Consider the following 22,619-nt stretch of genomic DNA (forward strand, 5'->3'; position numbering starts at 1 on the left):
TTTTTTGGTAAGATTGAATGGCTTCTGCGGCAAAGATTCATTTCAGAAAAGCTTACTTGAACTTCATTACCAAACGGAGCAGAGCTTGTCCCATTTCCTCCTTCATGGTCATCTACTTGTGGATCTGCCTTTGAATCAAGTCAGGGCCATGGCCAGATACTTACTCAAAGGAAAGAATGTAGACTCTCTGTTCCAAACCATAACTGGGATTAGGTACCATGGTAGTTAGGTATTTCTGTGGGTTTTTGGGTTTTTTTTGGTATTGCTTTTTTTTTTTCTTGTTTGTTTGTTTGGTTTTTTTTGGTCCACGACCTTGCCTGAGTCCAGTGTCATGGCCATCACATGAATTGCTTTACCTCTATATGTCATTTTTGTCAAACCTCAAACACAAAACTGGGGTTACCAGTCTTCCAGCCTTCTGGCCTCCCAGCTCAGGGTGTGTTGGCGGTTTAGCATTGGAAAACAGCAAGTTGGAGACTAATCGCAGGGCCTCTCTTATGTTTAACCGGCCAATCCTCTCTGCTCTCTGTACAAGAAACTGCTTAAAAGCTTGAAAAGCATTCTAATGGTGGGAGAGCGAGTTCAACAGGAAGCATTCTGGGAAAGGAAGAACAATAATAACTTCGTTGGGTAATAGAGAAGTCTCCAACTCTTTTGATGCATTCTAACCACACAGTTATTCTAAACTGAGAGGGAAGGAAAGAGAAAAATGCCACCTTCCCGCTGCACAAATCCATACAAAGTCAGTGGGGTTGTGGATCTTTACGTTACCTATGGAAACCCAGAGTAAGGTACATAATGTAGACTTCCTATGCCAGGTGTGACCTGTACATGTTTTAAGTTCTTTTTGTTCTAGGAGAAAGTCATGATCGTCCACGCGTTTAGTCAGAATCAGATGTGAAAAAAAATCCCTAACGTATTGGTATTTCTATCTACTTATCTACATGTAGAATGATAAATTTTGGGGGTCTTTTTTTTCAGGACAGGTGGACTATGTATGGGCTAGAGGGTGGGAAGGGAAAGAGGGTGGTGTTCATTCAGAAGAGCTCTCGGAAAGTAAGTATGATGCTAATTCTAACTGGGGTGAGGTCCGCTCTGAGTGGTATTTGGAAGAAGCGGGGATTTAAATGACAAGGTGGACTGCACCTCCTTTCCTGGCTGTGCCCTGGGCGCTGAGGTTTTCCATAGAGTCCTGGTCTCATTGTCTTCCCCCACTCTCTTTTTCTGTGTTGGGTGCCTTTTTTTTGAAAAACTAACACGAGATCATTCATGCAATGTGTCATTTTACTAACCGACTAATGTACTAACACCCTAACGACTCATCTTTGTTTTTTAGTTTTTTTAATTAACAATCGTTCTGTTCACAATTTTTAATTTCCTTTCTTCCCCCTTTTCCGCAAAGCACTCAGGCATCGGACACGCTATGGTAAACAAACTACATTGTCTGGTAGATATCATTCTTATTGTCTCTTTTTTTGGGTTTGCCGTGTGTTGCCCCCCTTTCCTCCCCAACCCCCCTTTTGTCCTCTTTATACTTATTTCTTCTTCTTTTAAAACTTTTGTTGAATTAAATGCAAGATTTTTTCTTGAGGAAAAAAAAAAAAAACAAAAGAAAAAAAGGAAGGGGATGAACCTGTCCTGCAAATGTTATTTGGACAAGTTTGGTTGAAACTGTTTCCTTTCCAAAAAAAAAATTTTTTTAAGGAAAGTTTCTCCATTTAGCTAAATTTGTTTTCTTTGGTTTTCTTATTTTGCCACTTTGAAGCTACAGAATAGGGATGGCAGGATTTATACTGAGGAATTTTCTAATCTCCGTGTCTTCCTACCCCTCTCTCTCTTCCTCCGTTTACTCTCCCCATTCCTTAATCCCCGCTTTCTTTCCCTTTCGTGTGGCCAAGGCTGCCACAGGTGATCTGGAGAGGAAAGTACTCTACTTCCTACCTGGATTCTTCTTTTCCCCTCTCTCACCTCACTCCCCACCGTGGCCAAAGGGAGCTTCTCCAATTGTGTTCTCCATACAAACTCTGCATGGCATGTTCCTGTCTCGTGGATGTCTCCGCCGGCATCAGAATTTGTTCCCTCATTTCCTCCTCATTACTAACAGCCTACCGATAATTATCAACCCAGTTCCATTTCCTTCTCTCTCTCTGTCTCTCTTTTTTTTTGTCTTCACTCTTTTTTATTCTCCTCTCATCCTTCATATATTTTGGGGTTGGGTTTGGACTTTTTCTTTTCTTTTTTTTCAGTGAGGGAGGTGGCAAGCAGGGGAAAGACTACCTTTTATAGTTTCGAGTGATATATTTTTCACTTCCATCTTGTTTTTCAGTTTGTGCAGTGCATGTAAGGATGAAGTGGATTTTGATTCTCTCCTTTAGTTCTCCTCACCCTTTCCTACTTCCCTGCCTTTTTTCTTCTGCCTTCTCTCTTGGCTCCAGATAATTTTTGCATGGGTGTGTCAGCGTATGGTGTGTGCATGCTTTGAGGCCCCATCTCTTCTCTCTGCCCTCTGCTCCTTTCATGGATGTTGGGTATATGGGTGCTCTTTCTTCTCTGTGGGCATTATTATTATTATTATTTTGATTATTATGCCTCATCATTCCTTTCTTTTTGTTGGAGTTGCCCTTTTGGTTTGGGTCATTTCTTCTCTTGGTGGTGGTGATGGCAGCGAAGGGAGGGTAGGGGTTGGTGTCCTGGGGAAGCCAAGCCCATGGCATGTATCGTCCATGACACATCACAATCGAGACCCTTCTTCTTCCCTCCCTGAATGCATGTTTGTCAGCGTGGTGTGAGTCTAAAAAGAAACAAATAAGAAAGAAAAGAAAAAGAAAAGAAAAAAGGAAAAAAAAAAAACAAACCATGCACAACCAAAGACCAACCCCTAACAAACTCATCGTCAAATGTCTCCTTTGCTGTTTTTCACTACCACCATAATTAACAACCAGTAAAAAAGTAAATGATCATTTATCAATGGACTGAGACAAGTGATGTCGTCTGAGGATAGTTCCATTTTCTAGCCTGACTAAGAGTGCAGTGGGTAGAGCAACTTGCTGAGCTTGGCAGTGCCAACAAACTGCCACAGGAGTCTGCAGGGGAATGCTGGAGGCTTGGGCCGCAGGGAAGGCAGACCAGAAAATGGAACTTGGCAGCACATACCAAAATCAAACCAAATTAGAAAGAATTCCTCACCAAAATCTTAATGAAAGTGAAGCCACAGGTGGGGGAAGCCACCGGATTTTGATAGGACTGTAAGGTCATTGTTGGGATTTTTTTTTTTTTTTTGTCCCTATGTCCCTCCACCAGGTGACAATATCTGTGGATGGCATCCTTACCACGACAGGCTACACTCAAGAGGACTACACCATGCTGGGCTCGGATGACTTCTTCTACGTGGGAGGAAGCCCAAGCACTGCTGACCTGCCAGGCTCTCCCGTCAGTAACAACTTCATGGGCTGCCTTAAAGAGGTAAAGTTCACAAGCTCCACTTAATGCACTGCCTAAGAACAAATAAATTTTTCTGTTCAATGACTGGCTCTGTCACCTAATCTATGAGGCCATAGGTGGTAGCAGGTAAGACTTTGGACTTGGAAGTAGAGTCCTAGGTTTTAGTTAGAGCTTAAGCTGGTTGCATGACCTTGGGTTCACTGCTAAAGTGCTCTATTCTGTTTTCTCATCTAAGTAATGGCAAACCTTATTTCACAGGTAACTGTGCTTTATAAATTAGATAACACAAATGAAAGGACTTTGGAATCATAAGGAACTAGACACCTGTAAAGTTTGATTTTGTACTTTTGACTTGGCACGTAGGGAAGCTCTAACTAAAAGTGGCTCAATCTGTGGTCATGTGTCTTACCTAAAACATAACATATGTATTATTTTACCTTGGCCAAGCTTGGTGTTCCCAAGGGTCTCATTATTTGAGATGAGGGACAATTCTCAGGGTATAACATCAAGGCCCAGAAAACTGGCTTCTCCTTTTATTCCCTTTCTTTCTCTGAAAGCTGTGAGAAAGCGGTGGGGCTTCGCCGTTACTCGTTTGTCACTTTTGTAGCTGATGTGTTGAGACCTGTGTCTGAGAGCAGAGGAGCTTCGGTCAAGTGTAAGCTCAATCTCTAAGGTCAATTGTTGAGGCAAGAAGAATCAGACTTGATTTGGGAGAATTCTTTTAGAACACTGTGTCATCAGAGCAGTATACTGAACATTTTTGTTAATCTAAGCTTGATTGCCTAAGATAGCTATACCATTTCTTTGAGGAATATTTTGAGTAGCTAACAGTGTTCTTTCTTATAAAAATCCCTGTGACATGTTATGAGCCTCTTCTCGGGACATGTGTTTCGTTCCTATTATGGTTATTTGCAATTCGTTGAACATCAGTCATATATGAGGTAGTATTGCACATACATTCATTCATTCATACCACACAACTGTGGGTCATGTCCAGATAGGAGTTGCGCCTGTTATGCCTGGTATATAATAGATACATAATAAGTATTTTTTGAATGGATAAATTTATCAGATAACCATTGGGTACCTCTTTTGTGCTGTAACTTACTTCAGTGTCTGTTTATAAGCCATGGTCTCTGTGCTCAAAGACTTTATAATCTATTTGGGAGATGAGATTGGTAAGTGAACAGTTATAATTCAAAACACCGTGTGTTCAGTGCCACAGACTAAATCTTCCAGTTGAGTAGAAGAAACAGATAAGTTTTAGAGGGGAGTCAGTTTTGGAGAAAAAATGATGCTTGAGCTGGACATTGCTACAATAAACCATGCGTGAGCTGAGAGGAAGGGGTAGGAAAGAAAGACGTGACAAGGAGGGAAAATCCAGTTACAGCTTCGTGTTGTTCTTGATCTGAAGGACAGATTACAGAGTGCTTCTGTCTCTCTAGGACATTACCTAGTCTTCTGCCAACAGTGGAGACTGCACTGTCATTCCCAGGGGAACTGCAGTAGGTATAGAACATTTCTTTCCTGGGATTTACTCCCATTTGGATAGAATAAAGGTATAGCTTACTCAGTGTCTGATGAACCCCTAAAGGCTCTTAAACACCGTTAAATCACACTGTATTAGAATTGCACTCTCATCAGAAATAGGTACATTCTTTTACCACGTATGTGGCTCAGGAATGAATGAGGCATTGATTGCGGTGGAGAACACATCCATTTTTGTAGTGAAACAGCCCTGGGCATGGAGTTTCTCCTAGATAGGGTCGAGGGGTGGCCTTCAGGGCCAGTCTTATTTCTGATTATATTGAACCATGTCTCAATTACGTATTTTAAGACAAAAGAGCAGTTTCCCAAATCTGTCAATCAAGAAAGATGCTCTTGAACATTTTGAAACAAATCTCATAAAAGCATGAAAATATCTCTAATGACTTTATGAATGAAGAACCTAAAGTAAATAAAATCTCCCTCCTGCTCCATCTCTCCCTCTCACTGCCCAAGTAAAGAGCAGACAGCTTTTAAAAAGACACTTAATAGCTTAAAATATAAGGCGGTTCTGAAAAAGTGTCAATAACAGTAAGTAGTAATCAAAATATACGCATACTGTAGCCAGCAGAATAAATTTGCATTTAAATCCAGATCAAGTTAGAAAAAAGAAAGTCCAAAACATTGGGGGAAGTGGCATGCAAAATAAGAACTTTACTAACTTCTGCCCGCATCTGTCCTTGACGTACATCATATCATATATAGTCCTTCCAAGGAACTTGGGAGGCTTTCTCATTCGTCTGCGTGTTTTAAAGAGATACTTCAGAGTGTATTGTAGTCCCGGAACATTCTTTGTTTCCACTTAATCATTACAGTTTACTTTTCTGCAGGCAGGTCTAGGAAGTTCTCTCATTTCTGGTATTTCTCTTTGGCAATTTAGTAAACAGCAAAATCTTCCAACTACATTGGGGTTTGCTCCTTAGTAAATCCCACTTACCCATGTTAATTATTTACCTTTAGAACAGTCCCCAGTTACTTTAAAATTTCTTCTTCTCTCTCTTTTCTCTATCTTCCTTTTTCTGTCTTCTATTGCCGTTTAAGTTACTATAAGCTTTAAGTTCTATAAGCTGAGCTGGGTGCTTTTATATGTCTTTTTCTTCAAAATGGGGACACTGTAAAGGGCCTATGGGATTTCTGTTCCAGATTGTTGATACTAGGTTCTGGCTCCACTGTCAAGCCCAGATGACTGATTGCACCTTTTAACTTGATACCATCGTAGAAGCCACAACAAAGAGTGTCCAAGTTGTCATCAAACTATCGTGGTTCTCCACACACCCTAGTGTATCAACACCAGATTTGTGTCCAATTAAACATCACAACGTCAGCATCTTATTCCTCTTCATGTGTCCATATTTTAACATATCTGCTTGATTTTTGTTTTTGTAGTGTCTCCAGCTCATAAATTGGCTCTTGGCACCTAGTGGGCTCTCAATAAATATTTGCTGAGTGAAGTCACATGTTCGTATATTAATAAATAGCTTTTCGATAGATGCTTTTAGGCATTATTGACCATCTTGACATGGCAATAGTTGAATCTTTCAGAAACCCCCGAGCTATCTGATATGAGAGAAGTATTACATAAAAAGGCTCAGCAAGGCTAAGAGAAATGGGTTGGAACTTCTAGGAAAAACGGGATTGAAAAAGCTTTGAGGGAGACATCATAGTACAATGAAAAGAATACTGGTTTTAAGATCAGAAAACCTGGTTGGAAATATCAGCTTTCACACTGGCTCTATGACCTAGCATAAGCCACTGATCTTATTTGAGTCTCAGTTTTCAAACCCATAACAGAGATAATAAGACCTCTGTTGTGTTCTTAAGAACAAATGAAACAAAAGTGACACCATACAGAAATATACAATGGTGTTTTTCTGTGATTATTATTAAGAATTACATAATGCATCTTATAAAACAGTTTATGAATATAAATGTCAGCATAAGTGAATGTGTTTGTACTTGCTTATCTCCATAATTTCCCCATATTTGTGAATCACTGCCTATGGGAAAAGAAAAAAAAAACAAAAAACAACTTTATCATGAGGTTTGCCCTGATAAAGTTCTCTCATCTTTGCTGAAGTAGAGATAACTCATCCCATCCACCCTCAGCCATTGCATAGTCTGTTGCTTTCAAACATTTGTTTATTTGACAACTGTCAACCTTCTTTCTATTAAAATATGAGCTCCATGAGGACAGAGGCCTCATCTATTCACAGGTGTTTCCTCAGCACCTAGAAGAGGCCCTGGTGTAAAATAATACACTCAATAAGTATGTCTGGAATAAATAAGTAAACGAAATCAGCTAACCTAATGGAGCTTTAAAATCTGGTGGAATTTAGATTAACAGATACATACTGAAAACCTACAGTATGCCAGGACTGTGCTAAGATATGAAGATGAATCAGGCACAGTTCCCACCTTAGAGGACTTCATAGTAGGGAAGACAGATACAAAAATATAATTTCAGCAAAAGGCAGTTAATGTACAAAAAGGTGTTCATGGGTACAATGAGACTGCTGAGGAGAAGGAATGAACATGTCTTGGGTTTCAGGACAAAACTCTTTGTGGGACACAGTGCCCCAGGTGAAGCTTGGAGATGAATAGACATGAACAGGGAAGAATGTAGGGAGCGGTGCCTCAGAATGATGGGGCAGCATGAGCAAAGGCATGGAGACACAGACATAGAATGGTGTCTGGGCAATAAACTTACAGTTTGCTATCTTCAGGGCATAAAATATAGGATTAGGAGTTCTAAAAATATAGCAATAAAGTTAGGAGGGGCCAAGTCATAGAGAGCTTTGTTTTCTAGGTAATGGAGAGCCATTGAAAAATCTTAAGTAGTAGAATGACACATTCAGAATGACACCTTGTCCATCAGGCTCCTTGAAGAGCTGAGGACTGATGTTAGCCCACTTACTACCTCCCCCTGATGTATATTTTTGTCCTAGGAGGTTGAAGAACATCGTTGGGAAGGGTGGCCCACTGGCTTTAGCCTTGAGCCAGGAAAGTGCCTCTCTGAATCTGAAAACTTTCTGCAGGAAAGTGCTTCATTCTGACTTCCATTTCAGTTTCCAGTGACCCTCCCTGTCAGCACATACATTCCTTCCTTCCTCTGCCCTTGGAATTACTGAGCTATTGTTGGATGAAGTATAGTGCAGTAGAGGAAAGCCAAGTCAAGACTGAACTGCATGGATAGTGTCTCTCTCAGACTCACCAGGACCAGGGAGCTTACTCAAGCCCATGACAATGTCTTCCTTTGTGTCGAGATCGTCTGTGTTGTTTAATTTGGTTCTTTCTACATCATCCTCCACTCTCTTCAATCTGTTAATTTTCCCCTGATATGTCGGTTCTCCAATTGGCTCTTTATTTTCCTTTGGAGAAGCTCAAGACCGACTGGTCTATCTCACCTCTCTTTTCTCATGGCATCTCTACTGGGGAAGAAGGAAAAGCCGGAGATTTGGGAGAGTGGAACACATATTTAAAGGAAAAAAGATTGGGTAGAACATCATTGTACACATTACATTCTACATCCCTTTGTGATTATTAGCCATTTAAAGCTGAATGGGATTTTGCAGCCAGAGATAGTCTCTGAGCAGATGATTAATGGTTTAATCTGTAATAACTTTTTACATTTTATAGAACCCTGATAGGAGTCCACATCTGGTGAGCCAGGCTATTTAAGGCTGTGTTAATTCTGTTAATTGCTATATGTTTGTTTGAATTGCTGGCACCTGCGGGCTTTGGGATAATGTGTATGTTGTTGCTTTTTAAAAATTTTTAATATACTCGTTTTACCCTGTCTCACTGTCTTCTATTGCTCTCTTTTATGCTATCACTTCATTTCTCTTCTGGTTTTTCTTTTGTGTTCTCCTCTTGTGTCTTCACTCATTATACTTTTTTTTCCTGTTCTTACTTTCCTAACCTCTTTGCTTCCCTTGTTCTGGTATCCTTCCTGATTTCTCAGGTGGTGAAAAATATCTCTGTCCATAAGCAGGTAAATTTACATATGACATTGGACCTAAACATTCCCTTTTTCCTAGCATCAAGAATACTGTGGGGTCCTATGGTGAGCAGAGACCAAGTCAGTGGTTTAGAGCCAGCATGGAAGATGGGAATAGGGTTAGCTTTAGAAGCACAAGTCCAGGGTTTGAATCTTGCCTAGACTTATTCATTACCAGCCCTAAGACTTCTAGAAAATCACTTGACTGCTCTTGGCCTTAGTTTTGTTATCAGATAATACCTACTGCAAGGAGTTTTATGTCAGAAGTTAATGAGATTAAAAAAGGAGGTACTTTATAAACTGTAAAGTACTGAACAGATGCTGTTGATATTATTTGTTATTAAATGAAATCAAATCGATCAGATCTGGCCAAGGAGCCACTTATTGCTCTTTGCTGGTCCATAATTTAAAAGTTGCAGAAGTTAGGAGAGTTCAGTGTAGTTTAATAAAAGAGTAACTGACTTGGAACCTGGCTAGCAGATCCAGTTCTCATGCAAATTAGAAAAGCATACGACCTCTTGGGGCATCCATGTCTTGACCTGTCAAATGAGGACAGTGATCACTGACAGAATAAATACACACCACTGTGGAGAACTACTACTGTAGAAATGAATGTTTTTGTTTATTAAATTTTGCAAAGTGTGGTCAAATTTATTCCCCCATTCTTAGGAAGATATGCAGAAGAGCATCATGTGGGTTTGGAGGGAAAATACTGAGACAGAATGGAATAGTCAACACAAAAAAGTCACCAAGAGGGACAAGATTCTAACAAGGCAGAAGGAAGTGGAAACATGAATCAGAGGCTGGGTAATAGAAGAAGGTGGTAGAAGAAGAAAAGAAAGAGAAACCATGTCTCAGAAGCTACCTATGCCTACCAGGTTGACCACAGAAATCGTCATTTTTGTGGGTTGAAAAAGGTCAAATATTTGGATGGTAAACACGCAATAGAACATACAGATGTCAAATTATAATGTATACCTGAAAGTTATGTAATCGTATTAACCAGTGTTACCCCAATAAACTTAATAATTAAAAAAAAAAAAGTCAAATATTGGCATTGTCATCTGACTCAGTTTAGAATGAAATTTTTGTAAAAAAGAGAAATTGGATCTTCTGGAAAAGAGATTTCCTTCTGGATTGTAAGGAACTGAAATGTGCAGGAGACAGAATGGCAATCTGTCACAGAGGAAGAAGAAACAAAACTCTGAGCTACTAGTGTTGTGTGATGACGATGAAGCTTATTTCACAGAGGGGCAAGGTGTGAGCCCTTAGCCAGGATGGCTAGATGAAATTGGTATATACCTCAAGAATAGTATCAGGAGGGCTGAAGCCTCAGGGGTATTTGATACTATGATAAATAGGAAGAGGTTCTTAGAGTTGATAGGCTGTTGATAGAGAACTAAATATGCTAAACATTTTTGTTTTGTTTTGTTTTTTAGAGACCTGGTATCCATTTTCCCTTTTCATTAGTGTTTCTTGATTTTTATTTCCTCTTATTCTCAGTTCAGTAATTCAGTGGCACTGATTCTACTCCAGGCTCCCATGGTGAGCATGTGAGCTCTAAGGCAGTTAGGGACTTCCTTTGCCCTGGCCATGGTTATTTTGTTCATAGGTGGGCACCTTACCCAGTTTGGATCAGTGACATACAAGCTCAGGACTTTTGTTGATATGTTGTGGAAAGGCAGTTCTCTGTTCTTTGGGCTAGAACTTGGAATGATAGGAAACTGAACTTCTGGCCACCATCATGTCACCACATAGGGACTGAAAATGAAACCAGAATGAAGAGCAGATCCAAAAGATGGGGAGAAACTAGGTGCTGGTGATATTTTAAAGTTCCTGGATCAAACATTCTTCAGACTAGTCTACCCTTGGATTTCTAGCCATGGTTTAATAAATTATTATTATTATTATTATTTTTGTTCAAACCATCATGAGCTAGATTTTTTTCTTTTGCAACATAGAGCCCTAAGTGATGTGAAATAATTCCTGGTGCTCCTGTTTTACCCCTGTCTGTGACATGAAAATAGGTTTTTGCATAGGAAAAAATAGACAACGATAGGAAATTTAATTTCAGAGTCTGTTAGAAGGTGCCTCATTGCTCTGTGTTAATTCAGATTTCTTGACTTGGTTGAATGATCTCTCAGGATACAGAGAGAATTTACAAATAAAAATTTTGAAATCAACTGGGTGTTTTTTAAGAAAAGGTCTAGAATGGGGGAGACCGAAAACATGTAGCTAATAAAAGATATGGACTCATGAGCTTCACTGGAATCTGGGAAAAAATTTGGAGTGCATCATTAACAGAAGGTATGATCCCACAGGAGAGAAAAGAGTGATCAACAGAACCACTGAAAATACTAAATCAGTCACTGAAAACACTAAAAATAAGCCAAAGCACATCAATCAAACTTGGATATCCCTTCATATTGTTACTGTGCTTATAACTAAGGAAAGTACTTGCATAGCTAAATATCAAGATTTTTGGCGGTACATTTTGTGATATGCTCATCAACAAGGTGGGGAAGAAGAGATTGGGTGTAAGAGCTAGTTAGTAAAGCAGTAACTATTTAAACACACCAGTGAGTCCTGATAAGTGGATCTGTTTGGACCTATATGGTCAGGTGGATGTTACAAACCTTCATCTTATTCAACATTTATATTAGGCACTTGAAGGGAAGTAACAGAGCATGCTCATCAACTTTGTGAAGGCAGGGACTTAGGAATGGTAGAAAATATGTGCCTACATGATCTGAGGCTGAATTAATAGAAGTGTGATCTATAAAACAAAGTACGGGACAACCCTATAGTATAATTGATTGACTAAGAGAGCAGTCTCTGGAGCTAGAGTTTTTGGCCGCAGAGCCCAGCTCTACCCCATTTGCTATGAAATGCTGTGCAAGTTGCTTAACCTTCTCTGTGTCTCACTTTGCTTATTTATTAAATGGGGAGAATAATTATATCTACTTCATAGGATTGTGGTAGTAACTGAGATAACAAATGTAAAACCCCTGGAACAATGCTTGGTATATAGAAAATACTTGGTAAGTTGTACTTATCATCAATATCACTCTGCTAATATGATTACTGGGAGTGTTTATTCAGTCGTGGATGATAAACCTTTAAAAGGTTAGCTGAATAATTGATAGATTACAACTCCTCTAAACATTACAATGTTTAGAGGTGAGCTATGAAAACTATAAAGAGGCTCGAGAGCCTGACATAAAAACTCTTGGCTGATGGGTCCAGGGATGTTTAATCTAAGGAAGAAAAGATGCCTGAGCTCATGGTTGAGAGTTGTCTTCATACATTGAGGGCTTTCCTATGGAAGTGGGATTAAACTAGCTCATCTATATTCAAGAAGAACTAAGGAAGATGAGTGGAAATTGAATATGTAATACCAAGAAGACATGTCAGTGAGAGCTGTCCAAAGCTGCCTTCAGAGTAATGCATTCTCTGTCACTTAAGCATCCAAGCAGAGTCTGGATAGCCACCTTGCTAAAATTGTAGAGTAGGTTATAGTGTCAACTGAGTAGATGGTCATGATTTTCTAGTTTCCTTCCAAACATAAGATCCTATAGCTGTACAGTAAATTAGCCTTCTAATAAGAATAAAGCTGATCGACTAGGCCAAGTTTACTGTGTTGAAGACTTTCTTAATTAACCTTCAAACCAATTGACTATACGTGTCTCCCTGAGACTAATAAGGCTGCCCTTGTGGTAGGATTTGAGGTTCCCAGCCACTGCCATCACCTATTAGTCACTTATAATTATTTCTCATTCCTCAGACCTTCACTGGAATCATCTCCAAAACCATTATAACCACAGCGATTATAATCATAATAGCAACGATAAAGACTAACGATTATTGAGCACTTAACAATGTGGGTGCATACGAAGCGTATATCTATCTACATGGTGTTAAGTGCTTCATACGTATACTGTAATTCAATTCTCACACCAAACTTATGAATTTAAAGAGAGTGAGTGTCTTGCCCAGGGTCATGGAGTTAGCTGGGATTGGAGTTCAGATGTAAATACCAGCGCCATCCTGACCCTGCTGTCATCTTTACTAACTCAAGTCAAAAGACTTGGTGAAGAAGGAAAGGTCGTGAGCCCCTCAGGTAAAGTCAGTGATACTGTGGTTAAACTCACTCTAGGAAATGGTCTCTCACCACTGTCAGGGGCTCCACTTCATGGGAGAGGTCATTTAACCTGGCAAAAATGCCCTGCTGGGAAACTGGATACAATTACCTACTTCTTTCATCTTGCCACTGATTGTTCGGAGAGGAAGGGTATTTCTGCTTGATTTCCCACTTTGACTAGGCAGATTGGTATTGTTCAACCTGTTAATGGAGGAGCGATTTTCATCGTGGCACCTGAGCGAGAAGTAGCTCCTCTTGGTGTCAATGCCAGCAGCGGAATGCCTTGGTTGTGACACGTGCAACACGTCTTTACTTTGTCCCAGCAGATATTTCCCGTGATGTTGATACTGTTTGCCTCTAGTGCCCCCAGGAGCCAGAATGAGGAGCAGCTACTTTTAAGGCTTGTTATGAATTTTCAGTTTGATTCTGGGAGTCTCTTGTTTACCTTCACAATTTTTTTTTTTCTCTTCAGGATAAATTCAGTGGAACTTATTGCTTTCTAAAAATGTCATTTATTTACAGCAAATGTAATCTACCACAGCATTCCCACTGAGACAAAAATCTCTTGTGTCTTCAAATGCCTCTAAGGAGACAAAAAAGTAGTCTTTGTATACATATACCTACAGGGATAAAGTAATAATTGAGCTAATTAATTAGCTAATGTTTTTTAAAATTGCACATGCAGAAATGACTATTCCATTAGTGCTATGATGCTGTTGTAACCTAGTGCTGTGTCCCCTGTGTGGACGGTGTGCCACAACTAGTTTCAATGTAGATTTCAAGAGAGATATAAGGACAGATTTTTCACTTCACAAATCAGTGAGGATGTAGCATAGGGCAGCAGCATCACCCATCAATTATCAACCAGTAGAATTCCCCTCCTTCTCTGTTCCTCAGCCACTCCCTCACCAGCCAATATTGGCAGATGGTTTATCTCAAGCTTCATGGAGAAAATAGAAACGATTTAGCTTATGCTTGTTAAACTTCTCTTCCTCTATTTTAGATTTACCATCAAAGTTACTAATTGCTACCTCCTTTTCCCCTGTCTTACAGGATGAGCTCTCCTCCTCCTGTCTGAGTGTAACTGTTCTCTTTTGACACTTTTAAGATTTAGCCCCTTTAAGGAGTTTTTCTCTTTTTAGATCATCTCTTCACCTCTCTTCTGTTCCCGCAGCTAGAGACATGTTCGAAATCCTTTCCTCAGTCCTATCTCCTGCTGAATTTACACCTTGGCTCGTTCCTTCCTTACTTGCAGTGAAAAAGAACTTGAGGAAGTTGTATGTATGTGCCATCTTCTCTGCCACCTGGTCCCTCCTATAGTTCCATGCGGACTCTGACGGGGCGTACCTGTCCTCAGCACTTTAGTAGAATTGTTTTTCTATTTTATCTTGCTTTAGTTAGGAGCCCTTTATTATATGCTTTCACAGCCTTCAGTTCTTAACTTCATCGCATTATAATTGCTATTATTGTATTTTAATGATCTACATTCTTATATTCTCCCATAGACTGAGCTTCTACAAGACAGGGAACTAGGATTTGTACAGATTGAGTACTCTCGTTAGAGTTAAACATAGGTTCTGGCATCTTAATATGTGGAAAATACTCTTCCATAAATTAATAAATATTTGTGAACATCAATGATAGAATTATTGCTCTAAATTTCTCCACAGTACATCACTTATTCTCTTATTTACGAGTGAAGTAAATATTCATGGAGTGAATATACCATCTGTTTTAAGTGTTGGAGTATATGGTGGATGAGACAATGAATAAAGTCCCTGAGCCTATGGAATTCATGTTATGGTTGAAGGACACTAATAGTAAATGTGTAAACAACACATTATTAAAATGCTTTATAATAATGATAAGCGGCATGAAAGAAATAAGTAAATGATGGGATAGTGAGTGGCAAAGAGATTGGGTTTCCATTATTAGACTGTGTGGTCAGAAAAGGGCTCTCTGAGGAGGTGATTATTAAGCTGGGACCTAGGACAAAAGAAAGAGCGAGCCACACAAAGATCTGGGAGAGGTCGTTTCAGCCACAGGAAGCTGCAATGACGAAAATGACCCTGGACAAAGAAAAGCTTGGCACGTTCTAGAAGACCACAAGGAGACAGCTGTGGCCACGGCTCAGTGGGAGAGGTGACGAGAGGGACAAAATGTCTGGACTACTCATCCTGCTTTTCTTAAAAGGTCCAAGCTAGGCAATATCAGCGTATCAGGCTTATCTCACCTCAGGGTCTTCGTTTGCTTGTTTATCTCCATTCTAGACTGACTTTCTCTCTCCTTTTATCCCAGAGGGTAAGGTGTCCCCACATGTTCATAAGCTCGCCTGTTCACCTGTGCTGATCATCTCCTCTTCTCCTGTCGCCTCCTGGAGTCTACTCTTCAGTTATCACTACTCTTTCTTGCACCTTTGCACTTTGCCTCTCGATTTGTCTCTTCTTTGCCGGCTGCAAACATGTGCTAGTTTACTCTGTCTTTACACAAAACCCTTCCCTTGACCTGTACCTTCTTAAACTCAGGAAGAAAAAGGAATGCTGCTTTGCCATCGATGATAGGAAAGGGGTGATATTTAAGAATGGAGCAATGAGAAAACTCACATAGGATGACCCATATCTTCTCTAGAAGAGAGGCGGGGCTATGTGCTAAATGGGGGAAGAATGTGGACATGGTTAAATATAGTCCAGTACATTTGGAACAAACACTGCTGTCCTCACCCATTCACTCAAGTTGGATATCTTGGAGTGAACTTTGACCTTTCCTTCTCATGCATGCCCCTTTTTCTTTGCCTTCATTAATCAGTCTCAAGATTCTATCATCAGTTTTCTTGTTCTGTTTCTCACTCATTTCTCTCTTTTTTTATGAACCTCCACTTCTCTCTCTCCCCTCTTCCTCTGTCCGACACCTCGCCTGCTGTTGCGTTAGCGTAATGAGTCTCCCCACCTCCATCCTCCCTGCCCTTCTCCATGTTCGCGTGCTGCCCCACCTTGCTCTTTGTGCTCTTTTTCAGAAATATCCAGTGCCCACAAGAACATGTCTTTTTCAGCCTCCCACTCATGGCTTTCTGTAGTTAGGCTTCAACTTTGTCTCACTTTCTCATACTTCCTCCCTGTATTTAACCAGGGTGGCTATTTCATGTTATTCTAAATATATGTTTTGAGTTCTTCTAAAACTTCTTTATTTGGTCCCCCTGGCCGAGGAGTCCTCCCTCTCTCCCTGCAGCCTGACACCTACCTGTTCTTTCAGGACCCTTCTCGCGGTCATCCGCCTGGCTGACTGCCTGGGTTAACAGTGGTCTCCCTCACTGCTCAATTCCAAGCATGTTGATATGGTGTAGTGTGTGTGAACTCAGACATCACAGGCAGACTTCTAAGTTCAAATTTTGGGTCTGCTGCTTACTACTAACGTGCCCTTGGACAAGTTCATTCGCTTCTCAGAAGCTCGGTTTCTTCATCTATAAAATGGGTATCTTAATAGTACATACCTCACAGAGTTTTAATGAGAATTAAATGAGATGATGTAATCTGGCACTTGGTCAGTGCTCAATAAATGTTAGCTATTATTGTCTTCTATTTGGTCCTTAAAACGCCCCACATTCATTTGTTAGTTTTGCTGGTAGGTATACCTCTGTGGCAGAGAGGTTTTTGAACTTTCGGCAATGCAGTGTATGCTATAGGTTAATTAAAGAGAGAAGGAAGTAATTTATACCCTTTGAATGAATTTCTTGATTGACTGTAAGGAAGTTACTGTTTTTCCATATTATAGTTTGACCCCAATTGAAATGATCCTCTCTGCAAAGTGAAAATAATCTCTTTTTCATAGACAGTAAAAAAATATCATTCAGGGATAAATGAAATATATATGTACATATGAAATCTGAATGCATAAATTTAATATTTTTTAAATTCCCAGTAATCAAATGGGGTTGTGATGTTTATCTTTCTTAACATAATTTTTCTTTATAGACACTTTTAATGTAACAGTTCTGATAGATGATGTTTAAAATGCTAAAGGAAATAAAACTTAGTTGTAACATTGGGTATTGGCTTGATGGTCAATCACCAATGTCCCTTTCAAGTTTAAAATTCTTATAAATTTTAAATTGCTTTCAAATGTCTTACAATCCTTGAATCACTTCTAAACGATTGAGTTAATGAGCTTCTCTTATGTTCCAGGCATGGTATTTTGAATACAAAGTGAACTGGGCACATTTCCTTTCTCAGAAGACCTTATAGTTCAGGTCTGGCAGCTTTTTCTGTAAAGGGCCAGGTTAATGACTCTCAACTGGGGACAATTTTGACCCCAGGGAACATTTGGCAGTGTCTGTAGACATTTTGGTTGTTAAAACTGGAGCGAGGGTGTTGGTGGAGTGGAATAAAGGCATAATGAAATGATGGGGCAGGAGTTACTGGCAGTTAGTGGGTAGAGGTCAGGGCTGTTGCTATACACCCTACAATGCATAGGACAGCCCCTCTTTGACAAAGAATTATCCAGTCCCAAATCTCAATAGTGCCAAGTTTGAGATACTCTGGACCACATAGTAAATAGATAGTGAGGATATGATTTTATGGCCCATAGACTCTGTGTCATACAAAACTCTGCCTTTGTAGCATGAGTGCGATCATACATGATAGGTAAACAAATGGGTGTGTCTGTGTTCCAATAAAGCTTTATTTACATATGCGGGAAGTGGGTTGGATTTCGCTCTATGATTGTTGTTTGCTGACCCCTGTTCTAGTGGAAATGGCAGACAAAATCAGATAATTGATGACAATGTATTATGATATATTAAGCTATATGATCACAGTTTTTACAGGCTTACACTACAGCTCAAAATATGGGCACTTAGCCTGACCTGAGATATTAGAGATTATTTCTTGAAGGAGAAAGAACATGAGCAGAATTTTTTTTTTTTTTTTTTAAAGAATGTGCAGTTAGACAAAAGGAACAATTCCAGGACAAAGAAATAGCATCAGCAAAGACATAAAAATGTGAGATAGCATAGTGAGTGTGGGGAACTAATAATAACACAGGGATGGTGGCAGTGATGGTAGTAGTAATAGTAGTAGCAGCGAAGATATGATGAGTGCTTACTATATGCCAGGAACTCTTCTAAGTATTTCATGCGTTCTGCCTCATTGCATAGAAACAGAGCTGATTGTGGCTCGGTGATGTAAGACCAGGTTGGAGATGTGTGCATGCACCAGAGCTAGGACTTCATTCTCCAGATGGGTAAAAATAGGAATGAGAAGATCAGGGAGGAAGCAATTAGTAAGACTTATCATCTTTATTGGACCTTAGGAGTAAGGGCAGAGAGAGGTTACAAGTGTCTGGAATATGGAGACACTGGAGGAGAGGCAGGCTTAATGGGGACAATGCTAAGTTTAGTTTTGAATGTGTTGTGTTGGAGGTACTAGTGTTATCTGGAGCTCAGGGTAAAGTCAGAGAGGTGTCGGTAGCTATAACCAGTATATAAGGAGTACAATTAAATTAATCAGAATTGATGGAATTAGGTAAGCAAGCACATTAAATAGAAGGACAATGGATTTTAAAAAAAGAATCCTGAAAATCACTAAGAGGAGAATGGATTTAAAAGGAAACGTTAGAGGTTAGCGTAGTGGTTAGCGTAGAGGTTAGCGTAGCATAGCATAGTGTAGTGGTTAGCACGTCTGCTTTACACACATAAGGTCCTGGGTTCACACCCCAGGTGCCCACCAAGAGCTTGGAGGAAGAGACGTCCCGCCTTCAGAGATCCAGTTATTAAAGGGAAACAGCAACATCCATGAGTCAGGGGTAGAAGTGGGGGGAGGGGTGTAATTAAGAGGGGAAATAAATGAATGAATGAATGAATGAATGAATGAATGAGTGGGAACGTTAGAGAGGTAGGAAGAGACCGGAGGGAGGAAGTGGTATCGTGGTAAGCCAGGAAAGCAGAAAGTTTCCAGGCAGTGGTGGTGTAGCCAGCATGGCTTAGTGCCAAAGAGAGGACCAATAAGTTGAGAACTGGAAGTGCCGTTGTAGCAGAAACTTCAGAGGTCATGGGTACTTTTGTTTTGCTTCTGAATTGGGAGGACTTATTCATTTTGACATTCAGAGGCAAAAAGTCAGCCAAGTATGGAAGCTAAAGAAATAAAAAACATAAATGTTGCTACAACATCCTAGGGGAGAATTCCAAAATTTTCTTATGTATTTGTTAAATACAGTACATACAAGAAGTCTTAGTAAGAAATATTTTACAGGCTTATTTTGAGTTGCTATAATTTTTTTTAAACATGTTTTTTATGTAAAAAAAAGCCAACAAATTTTTTTATAAAATCTTTTAATAATTCATGTTTTGCAATTGTGTTTTTTTTCCTCTTAATTGATTAGCTCTGTCATAAATTTGACTGAAGTTGTAGACTTGAGGGACTCAGCATCTATTTGTTATAATAAAATTTAAAAGCCACAGTTGTAGAACAATAAAACTTTGGGGATATTTTTATGTGATTAGCAAATGGGACACAAACTTCATAGATTTGAAACTTTAAGATGCCAGAGAATATCTAGAAGACAGTGTCTATCCAGTTGAGTTCAATTCAGTTCATTCTTTGAATGTCACACATTTTTACTAACAGCGATATGACAGGATTTTTTGTTCTTGAACAGCTTTTCATTTTATCGGTTTTGTATGTTTATTGCACAAAGGATTTACAGCAACTAAGAATGTTGATGAGAAAAGATTTAAATACACAAAGCACTTGAGTAATATAATCATGAAGAAATGTAGCAAAATGCTATTAACACATGGTACAACAATATGTACTAAGGACTTTAAGGAAAGGATCTAGCAGGTATTGGAACATTGGGATCAGCTCCATCTACCAGCTCAGCCTGTGTGGTATTCTTCTCTAGACAAACTCAACTAAATTACTCTTAACAGAAGAACAAATGCACATGATGAACAACCAAGGGGTGATTTAGGCATCAAAATGCTGTTTCCTCCTTGAGGACAAACTGTGTCTTATTCACCTTTGTGTTCCCCCCTGGGCCAAAGCACTGTGGGTACCATGTATTAAGTGCACAGTCATTGCTAAACTGATTACGTCTGGTTATTGCATTAGTGCAACTGAGGCGAGGCAGGTGGAACCAGGTGCTTAATGGATGCTCTCCAAATAGTGGTGCTATTGATGAAGAACATTGAGGTCCAAGGGAAAGTGGGTTGTGAGAACTCACAACTATAGAGGACAGGGAGTAAAAATGTCCTTGGTAGGAGATGAGACTAACTATTGGATGCACTGTCAGTGGGAATTGGCCGCACTCTCTGGGATCCTCCCTCCATTTTAACCGATTCATAAAAGCATGTTTCCTGTGTGAATGAATGAGCCATTTCTGGCTTAAGATGGACAAATAAGAAGTTGCCCATGCTTCCACCATAGCAGTTTCTTATGAAAGAAGTTTAAGGTTAAGAGAAAGTTTATATGAAAGAACGTGAAATCCACAAAACTATTTCCCACCTGTAAGGGTTTATCATTCTAGCGGTTTCATGAAAATAGTGTTGAGAATGACTGCTCTGTGATTTTTGCTAGTTGTTAGTACCTATAGGCAAAAAAAAAAAAGAAAAAAAAATTCTGAAAGAGATTTGTGAAAATTACAGACTCTGAAAACACTGCTAGTTGTCAGGTTTTTCTCTAATGAACAGCTTATCAGTAAATGTTCTCGGTGGTTAATTAACACATTAGGGCTTATTGGCCTAAAGTGTAGTAGAATGCCCATTATCCTTATGCAAATTTGGATTTACTGTGGGTTAAATCCCGTGACTTGATATCTAAGTCTCCTGTCATAAATTAACAGACCTGTGTACTAGCCTTGCTAAGATTGGCAGTGACAGAGGACCCCAGGAATGGGGTGAATGAATCAAGCCTGGGTGGGTGGGACTCGCTCTTTAGAATGTTTCAGAAGGCTGGTGGAGCTAATTGTGCTGCAGGGGCGATTTGGTGTTTTCGTTTTGTTTTGATTTTGTTTCATTTTACAGGGTAGCCAGACAGTCCAAGCAATGGTTCAAGTTGCTGTTGATGCCAAGGGGTGTCATCTACCAGGTGGCACGGGACATTTGGAGATTATAGGATTCAGATAGAGCTGTGTGTGGTTCTAAGAGACCTGTCAAATTAGATGTGTGGATCCTAAGGTAAAGATTTAGATTCCAAGGCTTCTTGTTTGGCCCAGGCTGCTTTAACAAATACCATAGTCTGGGTGGCATAAACAATAGACGTTTATTTCTCACCGTTCTGATGGTTGAGAAGTCCAAAATCAAGGTGCCTGCAGGAGGATGTTCTTGCTAGTTTGCAGACAGCTGTCTTCTTGCTGTGTCCTTGCATGGTGGCGAGAGAGATCATCTCTCTGGTGTCTCTTCTAATAAGGGCTTTAATCCCTTCATGAGGGCTCCACCAGCATGAATTAGTTACCTTCCAAAGGCCCCACTGCCTGATACCATCACACTGGAGGTTAGGGCTTCAACATAGGAATTTGGAGGTTGGTGGGGAGGGGCCCAAAATGTAATTCATAGCACTAGGGGTGGCTTGGTACTCAAAGCAGGGAATGCTTTTAGACAAAGGGCCACAGTCGTCTCAGGTCTTTCAGGAGGAATGGAGCACAAGACAGCAGAAACTAGAGAAGCCAGGCCTGCAGTAAGCAGGTCTATGTAACAGTAGTGGCCACATGGGAGTCCATAGGTCAGGAGTGGCCTGGCCCCTGTGTTTGCAGACTTAATCCCACACTCTTAACCAGAAACTGGGGCAGAGGTCCTACTGGGCCTCCTGTCCCTGTCAGGATTGACTTAGGAAAGAAGGGAACTCAGGGCCCTGTGAGTCTCTCAAATTACACTCTGTTGTCTTAAGGTTAAAACAAGGCAGGAGCCTGCCTCGCATAGTTGAAAGCCTCATTTAAATCTATTTGTTTATAGAAAGAGATTGGTGTTTGGTGTTTAGAGACTTCTAACACTTTTGTAGGCACTGATTGATTTTTTTTTTTTTTCTGCAAACAATGGGGCTCTGGCTGATATACACAGCTCCCAGCACACTGAAATTCATAATTAACAAGAGACTCTCAACATCTCAAGGAGGGGAATATCATTACTTCAGTTATATCTTCAAAGGAATCAGTAGTGCTCACAAAGGAAAATAGCGTCTCTCTCACTGAAGGCATATGTCCAGGTCACTTTAGCCGGGAACAACATTTCTTACCACTCCATGAATGTTTATGTGGCCTGGGCAAAATAAGTTGTGGTTTCAGTGCCAATCCATTAGTAGTGAGTGTGGTGGGCGAGAGTTCTGTAATTGGTCCCAGGGTAAAAACAGCCTGGTGTTTATAGACTGTCAAAGAAAAGGGGGTTGCGGAGGCAGGTGACTTGTCAGCTTTTCACCAATGACTTTTATTTTTTTCAGATCAAATCAGATGTTTTAGTTGAATCAAGAAAAAAAACAGTCCTTTTTGTCTCATTCTAAATTCAGTGTGTTG

The 22,619-nt window shown here is 40.0% G+C and overlaps 1 protein-coding gene across 1 annotated transcript in view; it reads left to right on the forward strand.

Moving 5' to 3' along the window:
* The window catches only part of NRXN3 (neurexin 3), a 1,605,778-nt gene that overhangs the window by 591,740 nt on the left and 991,419 nt on the right, over window positions 1-22,619 (forward strand). The window contains exon 18 of the mRNA XM_039883931.1: window positions 3,301-3,462. Coding sequence (XP_039739865.1) covers window positions 3,301-3,462 — 162 coding nt within the window. The remainder of the gene's footprint in view (window positions 1-3,300; window positions 3,463-22,619) is intronic.

The sequence above is a fragment of the Pteropus medius genome, unplaced genomic scaffold (assembly GCF_902729225.1).
Source record: "Pteropus medius unplaced genomic scaffold, Ma_sr-lr_union100, whole genome shotgun sequence".
Classification (NCBI taxonomy): Eukaryota; Metazoa; Chordata; class Mammalia; order Chiroptera; family Pteropodidae; genus Pteropus; species Pteropus medius.